This window comes from Lepisosteus platostomus, chromosome 10 (assembly GCF_059453375.1).
Source record: "Lepisosteus platostomus isolate fLepPlt1 chromosome 10, fLepPlt1.hap1, whole genome shotgun sequence".
In the NCBI taxonomy this organism is placed as follows: Eukaryota; Metazoa; Chordata; class Actinopteri; order Semionotiformes; family Lepisosteidae; genus Lepisosteus; species Lepisosteus platostomus.
Genome location: NC_142620.1, coordinates 516,542 through 526,189, shown reverse-complemented (window position 1 = coordinate 526,189; position 9,648 = coordinate 516,542). Strand labels below are relative to the sequence as shown.

Below are 9,648 nucleotides of genomic sequence, written 5' to 3'. Positions count from 1 at the left end.
CTAACTGTGTTTTAAATGCACACCAGAAATAAAGGATCATGAAATTTTCAGTACCTAGATAGTCCTTTGCTCTTATTATAAATAAACAAAATGCTAACATTTTCTCTTTATAGTCTGTAGTCATAAATCATTTAGGCCTGATCTCTTCAGAGCTCAAACGTGAAGGCTGGTTTGGCCTGTGTAGTGCTGAAGTGGCTCAGCTCTACAGAAATCCAGGTGTTACAAGAAAAAGAACATGTGTAAAAGTCCATGCAAATATGATGGAGGGGGTGGTTAATAAGGAAACTGGAATTGCTTTGTTAAAGGCAATTTCAATAAATGTTTGGAATGGTTCTCTCAACAAAAGTAGCAAATACAGGTAAAAATATTTTAAAATAAGTTATAAAAGATCAAAAGATGTATTTCATATGGATGTTATCAGTGATTGTTTCCATGTTAACATCCTTAATTCAAAGACCTTTTTGTCAAAGATGCACTACAATTTACCACTACATAACATCCTCTTTATTTTTTGTGTTCTGTGTCATTCACTGGTGAATATGAGATAAATTAACTTCACCAGGCATCTCAGCAATCCCTGTGTAAGATGATGCATGTGTAGTCTTGCGTAGAGACAGAAATTAAGATTTGGCTTAATTTTTTGTCAGAGACTATTACACGGTTGCTGAATTGCAATCATGAGCGAATTTAATATGCCAATCTATAACTATGACAGCATGTAGCAGAAATCGGCCTTTCCCTAGGAGGCACAGGCATGAGTCAGTCAGCAGCTCGGCTCCCTTTCACTTTGCTAGTTTTCTGGTCAGAAGGCACTTGTTGCAGTCAAATTATCTGTCAGCTGGGGCCTCAGGCCTGGTCCTTTGTTTCAGCTGACAGCTACACGTGTTTGAAGCTAGGAAGTGGTGTCATTCCAATTCCAACAGTCAGAAACTGGTTGAGGACATAGCATTTTAAACTGATGAAAACAAAATAAAAGGAAATATCTTACAATCACATCTAGTATGTAAAGAGAATTTGTCAATTGAGATGTACATGTCTGTAATTGTTAATACTGCAACCTTTCCTGATTACAAAGCTTATTGACTGTTCTACATAATCTAAATCTGTTTTAGGACACAAATGTGCAAGGCAACTCCAAAACAGAAAATGTCTTACCACCCCAAAGCTTCGGTCTTTAAAGATGTAATTAACACTAAGTAGTAAAATCTTTATTGAAGCTCAGCCTGCTCCTCAGCGTTTATTTTGCTGTACTGAATCTGATGTGGATTATTCACTGGGTTACATCAAGATCTGAAAGACTGGGACAGCCAGACAGAGGAGATGGTGACAGTTTTATAGGTTACAAATTAGAGTTTTGTTCACATTTGATATTTTTTAAAAAAAAACTAACCAATTTTTCACCACCTATATACGTTGCTGTGCGATCTGTCGATTTCCGTTTATGTACCGCAGTTTTATGTCCTTGTAGATGTGAAATGTAATATAAGATTATAGCAAGGAACATCCATGTGTAGGACAGCCGATCTGGAAAACCTGGAGAAACCAGTTCTGAGTTTAAAGCGTTACGTTTCTCACTCTTGTTTTTATTACTAAACCCAAAGTAAAAATATACATTAAAACAAATTTTGACTAAGGAATGCTGTGAGGTTTTAGAGAAAAAGAAACTGTAGCTTGTCGAGAGACAGCTCATTTATTTGTTCAGTTATTATTTAACTGCTAAATTTTGTGGGAGCTTTTTGTAGCTGTTTGCACGAATGTCCGTTTTCGATTGCTAATGCAAAAGAGAGCAGTTGAAAGCGATCTCTCCTGCGAACTCGGGGTTTGCAGTGATTGTGGATGTGCCTCTTCTACACTACTTTTCCACAAGAAATGCGTGTTCTTGTTGCGGTGGTTTTTACCACAGATCCCAAACCAGACTCTTACAGCATTCATGTTTCCTGTTTTAAAGAGATTTAAAGAGCTCTGGTCAAAGATGTGAACACTTAAGTTCACACTGTTGTTTAACATAAAAAGGTATACAAAACGACTGGAAGGTCTTTCATGTTTCTTCCCTGCTTGGACTGCAACATACGGGCAAGCAGAGGGAGCAGCCGCTTCAAGGATTCGGAAACAGAGCTGGGGTGCAGTAGAGATCTAAAAATCAATATCAGTATCTACTATGCGTTGACCTAAATGTTTTATCACCATCTTCACTGGAATAATATATATATACACTCCTTAAAAATGTTTATCGGCTCCTATGTTGATGTTGTGCGAGTCGATAAACCCGGTCGCCTTAGTTAAAGACATCCTCAAGCTTAGCCGTAATGAAAAGTACATTTACCATTTACCTAGCATCACATAAAAGTAAATTGTCACTTTTATAAACGCGGGGAGTGGTGTTGAATCCTAGCGTCACCTGTTCCTTTCTGGAGTTAAGGTATAGCAAGAAGTCGCAGAAAATGCCAATACTAAACTTATACAATCAAAATACAATGAGGACAAAAAATTACGATTACAATAAACAACACTTTCACATATCCGATAAAATCTCGGAGGATTTTGAAGAAAATAATCACATTAACCATTTGAATATATATTAATAAAAAGTTGGTTGAGGAAAGGATTAATTTTAATGAAAAGAAATTCGAATACCGAAGTATTAAAAAGTTCTTAAAATATTTTCAAAAACTACAGTATACAGTATAACGAAAGTAGTAATAATTTACGAAAATATTAACGAATAACTGAAATATAACCGGACTTTATATATTTCAGGTTTTTTAAACTTCTCTTCATTTCTGTTAATTTTAATAAGGGCTAATAGCTTTATTAGAATTGTTCAGAAATTAAATATGTAATCACACAGGTATCTGTTAAGTATTTGTTTCCTGTAATTCAGTCAACTATATCCTTCCTCAAACACCTCATTCTCTGAAATACAGTGATTGTTATACTTCCAGTTTGACGGATTTCCATTAATGCTTACTGAAAGTGAAGTTTAATGCCTATCAACGCCTCCTATGTGTAGTTTTAATTATTAGCCTATTATTAAACGTACGAACAAATAAATTATAGTTCAGTTAGTTGGTGTATATTACAAAATGTTTAAATCCAATACTTTTGAAAACTTGTGTAGCATCACTTTTCTAAACAAATAGAAATCCTACAGCATTTTAATTTAGGTTAAATGTAAAACATCTTATATATATTATTTTCCATGATTGGGTTCATTATACTTTTTTTCAAATTTTGCTTGATATATAATTTTTCGTATCGTCATGTTTGAAACGTTTTTATTCAACTAGTAACTGCGTAAAGACGATTCAGCAAAAAAGAAACTTAAACTATTTCATTCCGACCTAGTATTTTGTCTCAGGCATCAAGTCTCTTCTACAATTAAATAGACGTAAAATGAAATAATGAACAACCCAATATTAAAACAACGTATGCATTATATCTATTAACTTGGAAAAATATATTTATTTTTAATAAGATGCCTTATATTTTAAAGTTTATGCCCGAATTAGTTTTATAGATTTCATGTTTTTTGCACTTGAACGAGTCGGCAGGAATAATGAGCTTTTACACAATAGTATGATGCTAAAACGTGTTTTACGAAATACCACATTTTTCAGTCCAAAGACTTCACACTTGGAAAAAAAATATAAAGACACACTTGAAAAATAAAGCTTTAGACTTGTTTACAATTTTTCACTTATTGTCGAGTACGTTACAATAAATTTAAATTAAATATAAATAACAAATAATAGAAGTAACTATGTGCTTGTGCAACATCATCGCAACACGTTTTATTACTTGCGAATCCACACAGTATGTACACTATTTACAGTTTGTCTAAAACAACGCGAGTGTGTGCAACATTGACGCCTCCACGTGCCCTGGTCTGCCGAAATTCCGATATTCTGCTGAGGGGACGATATCAGCTGTCCGATTCCACGTCGCTCTTCCCTTCTTCCATTTTTTCCGTCGAAGTTTTGGAAGGTTTGTTCCATTTCTGTGAATTTTCCGACTCCTCGGAAGAGGACCTTTTTTGTCTTCTCCACTTTGCTCTTCGGTTTTTGAACCACACCTACAATTGAAATAAATGAATAAATACGAAAAAAAATCTTACATTACAGGAGTAGTGGTTGAGTTGCTTGGGAGCAACATGTTTTCTTCGAATTTCTGCACTTGGCGAGTGCGTAAAAATGCAGTATATTGTACGCGTAAGTTTACATCAGTTGGATAGGTTTATGTTTCTAAAGTAAAAACCTATATAAAATACTGAAATATATTAATAAGACTTGCGGAAGGAGCGCTCTACAGAAAACCACTAAATATGTATAAAACTGATTAAAGATGTTATTGTTACAATCATGATTGAGTAATAACAGAATCTAATTAGCACAGAATAATGTAATCTAATGTATAAAAGTATTAAAACATGTATTCACCTCAACCTTCTCCTCCCGGAGGTGCACTCTGCGCGCCAGCTGCTCCCTCGTGCCCACGTCCGGGTACTTGGTCTCCTGGAAGAGACTCTCCAGGGCCTCCAGCTGCTCGTCAGTGAAGATGGTCCGGTGTCTCCTCTTACGCCTGCAGTGCAACTGATTGAGCAACTGAAGCTCTGTCCTGGACAAGGTACCTACATTCATATAAGGCATCATCTGGTGAGGGACGGGGGACAGCAGTATAGATCCGGCGCCTTCGTAGCCTGCAAAATGATATCACCAATCTAATAACTGAAAGCAGCATTCACACGTTCCAGGGTGCGCAAGCTATCCATCCACATACACATTTATGCCTGCGAATAACTTGTTCTTTGGGGTTAAGCGTGTATTGTACACACATCGGCTCTTTTGCAAATATAATTTAAGAAATTGAAATAAAAAAATATTGCTCATTCTTCTGCCACCCTTCCGTCCGAGTAACAAAACTACGTACAAAACTTGGATTATCTTCAGGCCTAAATATAATATAATTTTTATTTGGCTGACGTCTGTGTTATCATCTTCTATTAAGAAATAAACAAGCAGGCGTTAAAGATACAAGGTGAAACAGATACAGAGTATATTTTATTTAGGCTTAGTTTCTAGGCATGAAAGAACTGTAGAGGCATTACCTGCAGGAATACAGGGGCACTGCTGTGCACCCAGAGCCGGTATTGCGCCGCAGCACGCTGGTCCAGTTGGCCCCTGTACATGAAGCTGTCCATAATAATAGTTGTTATATCCGAGTCTAGATCCATTTACTGCTTGGAGGTTTGAGGCGGGGGGTCCCGTTGAGTGCGAGTAGAGCCCATTGTATTCTGCAGCTGTATAGAGAGAGTCAGTCAAATTAGAAAACACAACCGGAGCATTCCGATGTAGCAAAACGGATTCCTTACAGCTGGGTCTGCCAGCCAAAATACTGTCGATGCTGAACATGCCAGCAGGCATCACAGGAGCAAAAAATCGAAAAGAAAAAGAATAACTTCTTCAATTGTTTTTCTTCTCAAAATATATCAAGTCCGCTTAGAAGTCGGAAGTCTTCACCATAGCCGTATATTTATTGAACTTTTTTTTTCAGCTCAGACTCCAGCACGATCAATTGCTCCAGTAACTTGTTTTTGTGGTCCATCTGAACTTCTCCCCTGTTTTATAGTCGACTGACGTCATCGAGGATTTAGCCCTCCGCTAAAAATGCAGATGACAACCAAAACCAGATTGGCTCTTTCTGGGGGTTAGCGCATACAATGGTGTGAAAAGAACTGATCTGTGTATTGAGAATTAATGAAATTAAGATAATCCTTACAATTAGCAGAGACTTTGGAAACAAATCACTCCTCTCAATCGGACGCCTGCTGCAGAAGCTAATTGTACAGGTTGATCTGATTAATGCCGTTGTCCATAGGCAGGATTTACAGCCGGGCTCTCTATTAAAACATTAATGCAGATGTTATTTCTCCATTGGGGGGTTGTTTCTTTTCACGACTCTAGACTTTTTTTCCTCCCTTTTCTCAAGCTAGAGGCACCAACAAGCATTCTCAGCATCATGCCCAGTATTATTTATTATGCATTATTCACTTTTAGACAGATTGTTTTACAGGTTTAAGAGTTTGCATACAATACTAAATATACTGTAATACTGCACTTACTGTAGCACGTAGTAGTTCCATTTTCAGTGTTAGTCGTTAAATACTCGTAACTAAGGGCTATCAAATCGTGAAAGACGCAATAAAATCAACCGAACAGCGTTCATGCAGATGCATTGTAAATTTTTATACTTTTAACTTACTTCCAGTAACTGAAAAAGTAGGATTACACTAGGTCACAGGAATTAAATTGTGAATTAAGGAAATTAGATGTGAAACATTTAGCATTTTATGTCTGTCCTGTTAAATAGACCACATTGTATAGTTTAATCTCCAATTCCGCAGGAAAACTGGTTTTCTTAAATTATATAAAGTATAATAAGTTATTACAATTGAGAATTGTAATAAGATGTTTCTTTATAAATAAATTTAAGATTATTTTTATTCACCAAAACCTTAAAACGCTACTTATGTATTTTTAAGACTAATAGATAAACCTAGGTTTTGTGCTATAAAATCTTAAATTGCTAGGTTAACTTGATATTTGCGTAACTGTCGGTCTGACACGACTGTCACATACTATCCACAGGAGGCGAACATGAAGAGATTAGTGCATTTACACAATCAGCTACGCCGTCACAGTAGGTAGGAAATTGTACGTATTAAATATAAACACCCACATTAACGTTTGTGTTCAAGGAACAAATTATTCTTGGTCAGATAAGATAACAGCCATTAGTGTTCTATTTCTTAAAGTTGCTAAATACTACAGTTTCACAGAGTGATCAATTGGAAATTTTATTGTGTGCGAGATGTTAGAATGTGACTCAATAACGTTAATTTTCCATTTAAATTGGCTCAACAGAAAACGTTAAAATGTGTATTGAGAGGCTTTGCTTTGGTCTAGTCAGTTTTGGTTATCGAGTTTATTTTCTTTTCACCAAAAGCAGCTGCGTGGCGAGCATTGAACGTTTGTCTTCCTTTTCATTCAGTGATAGAAGAAAACCCCAAAAGAAATGATTAATAGGGATGCAGATGTGTAGGCTTTAACTCTAGGTGTTAACTCATTCTTAATTTAGTACAAAGGTGCCTCTTTTTAGAAACCTGCTGTAGGGTGTGACCACTCACGCCGATGCCGTGTCTTTCTCAAACTGCTGTCTGCAATTATTTCTAGCGTACAAATTGAACAAAGCAGATATTTAAAGAGCCTTACATAACACAGGGGTAAATTGAGACATCTACAATGAAAATACATTTTATTACAAGCACTGCACAGACAAATTTCAAGACCCCTGGACAGTTATTCTTTGCACAGGCGATCACAGTATGAAACAACAGATGAAACCTGATTTTACAAGACGTTAAAACTAATAGGAAAGAGTGTCTGGACATTCTGTGTATATTATTTACTGTAACGTGCCTTAACAGATGGGGCATTTAAGGGAATAATCCACGTTAGAACTTTGTCAATGTGTTAAAATAATTGTAATTAATATTCAGATTGCTCTATATAAGTTACACACTTGCGATTGCATTAAAATATTAGCGTATAAGGTTAACCCCACCGTCCCGATGTGACACAAACGTAGAGGTGTCACTTTACCCTGAAATTATCGTTTCTCTGAGAGGGCCGATTTTGTCAGCGTGCGTGTCTGCGCATATCTAGACACGTGGATAAGTTTCTGACAGCAATAAAACTTTCCGTACGTAAATTTTATTTACAAAAAAAACTGTTTATTATTGATCCTTATTTTAGAGGTCAGTTGTAATTTTATTTCTACTCATTATAGCACAGTTCAATATAGTTTAACTTAGAATAACCGGTTTGGTGGCATTGGTTATTAAATGCAGTAGCTTCGAACTCTGTTTTACAGTCGTAGTGCCAGTATAATGTAGCAGCACAGGTAGAAGAAGTATTAGTAATTTATTTTTGTTTAAACCTCCAGACAACTATAACGTATTGTGTTTCCGAATACACAGTAAGTCAAGAATATTTCTGCTGTACTCAAAATACCTCTGTACCGCAGGCACTGCTAGCATCTATTAGTGAACACACTCATAAATGAGAAATACTTAATTATCTATGGTTTTACATTGTGATTTGCTCATGTTTAAGGGCAACACCACCGTGTTTAAATATTTAAATGTTATTATTATTTAACCTAAATAATTATTAAATATTTATACATATTATTTGTTCTGTTTTATTAAGATTACAATTCACGGACTGTAGATGCGTAGTTCTATAGATTTCATTAAAACCATTGACTTAACGGGAGTGTCTGAATTTTGATGTTTTGGTAATTTTTCTGCTTTCTTTTTCAAAAATATATAACGTCACAGAAATGACATTCTCGTTCGTCAACAATTACAGCTTATGTTTCGATTCACATAAAGGCTTATTAATGAAGACCTTTTATTTCAGTGTCAAGAGGATTTGAAATTTAAAGAGTAAATTATGTAGTTTGCATGTCTTGCCAAGTTATGGGTCAAAAGCATTTGTGAAAAAAATGCAAAGAGAGCATATGGTCTTGAATTTTTCTACAATGACTAGTGTTTAAATAAATTGCTTGTACTGCTTAACTTCATGTATAATTTTGACAGAAATTGGCCTATAGCCTTTTGATATGTAAACATTTCAGCCTTTTATGCAGTGTGAAAAGGCACTTGCTCTTTGGGTTTTGCTCTGCAGTCACACTATAATTCAAAAAACTGGCACCTAGCATCATTTTTTACATTTCAACTTCCAAGTGGCAGCGAAAGGATTTCAAAAATGAAATAGCCATTTGGAATTAAAAGCAGTGAAGGAGGTGTGAAGGCACCATTTACAATCTGAATAGATTGCATCAATCAAAGACATAATGGCCCTCAGCTGATGGGTTTTAGACAGGCCCTTGTAACTTAAACTGAGGGAAAAAAGCATCCTTTAGACTTTTACATGTATATTAACGGTTTGATCTGTAAAACTACATAAATAAAATACACAAAATATAGATTTGGTATTTCAACTGTATAATAGTTTAAATAGACAAAACAGCAAAAACTGCTGCGTGCATCTACAGTACACTTACACATATTCAATCCACAGATTGCCCCTAATTTAAACAGGAGTGTACTGTATATAGTGTTTTCTCATCTGTGTCACTATTTATCCACTTAAAGTACCCTTGTGTACCACAAATGTAAGGTGAATAATGCAGCCATTACAATGGTAAATAAAGAATTGCTTCTGTGTTTATCATGTTTTTAGAAAGAAATATTTAAAGGATGAATCTTAAAATTTCATTCACATGTTAAAATCACAGAAAAATATCTCTATTCGTCATAAACACCTATTTATTTTGGAAGTTTAAGAAGTAAAGCGTATTAAGTGTACCAGAGGTCTGGGTCCCAGCAATGAAGAAAGTCAAAACAATCACCAAAACTAGAGATGTAAGTATTGGCTAAATATATTACTTAAGTTCACATGTTCTTAAGGTATGAATCACACTTACCTATATATACATTTTCTTACCCTTTCCTGTAAACCTATTGAAAAATAGTTATTTAGACAGTGAAACATATGAGAACCATTGGCCACCTCATAATATTAT

The 9,648-nt window shown here is 35.4% G+C and overlaps 1 protein-coding gene across 2 annotated transcripts; it reads right to left on the bottom strand.

Moving 5' to 3' along the window:
• Positions 1–3,658: 3,658 nt before the first annotated feature.
• Positions 3,659–5,807, bottom strand: gsc (goosecoid). Of its 2 annotated transcripts, none has more exons than XM_088647388.1 (3): positions 5,105–5,807; positions 4,437–4,627; positions 3,659–4,072 (listed from the first exon to the last, which is right to left on the bottom strand). In XM_088647388.1, exons 1-3 carry the CDS (start codon positions 5,418–5,420, stop codon positions 3,923–3,925), a joined length of 657 nt encoding a protein of 218 aa, XP_088503514.1. In that variant the 5' UTR covers positions 5,421–5,807; the 3' UTR covers positions 3,659–3,922. The 2 variants fall into 2 exon arrangements, with proteins under 2 accessions (XP_088503514.1, XP_088503513.1); XM_088647387.1 differs by having other exon boundaries at positions 4,437–4,696; positions 5,105–5,657.
• Between the last annotated feature and the right edge of the window lie 3,841 nt (positions 5,808–9,648).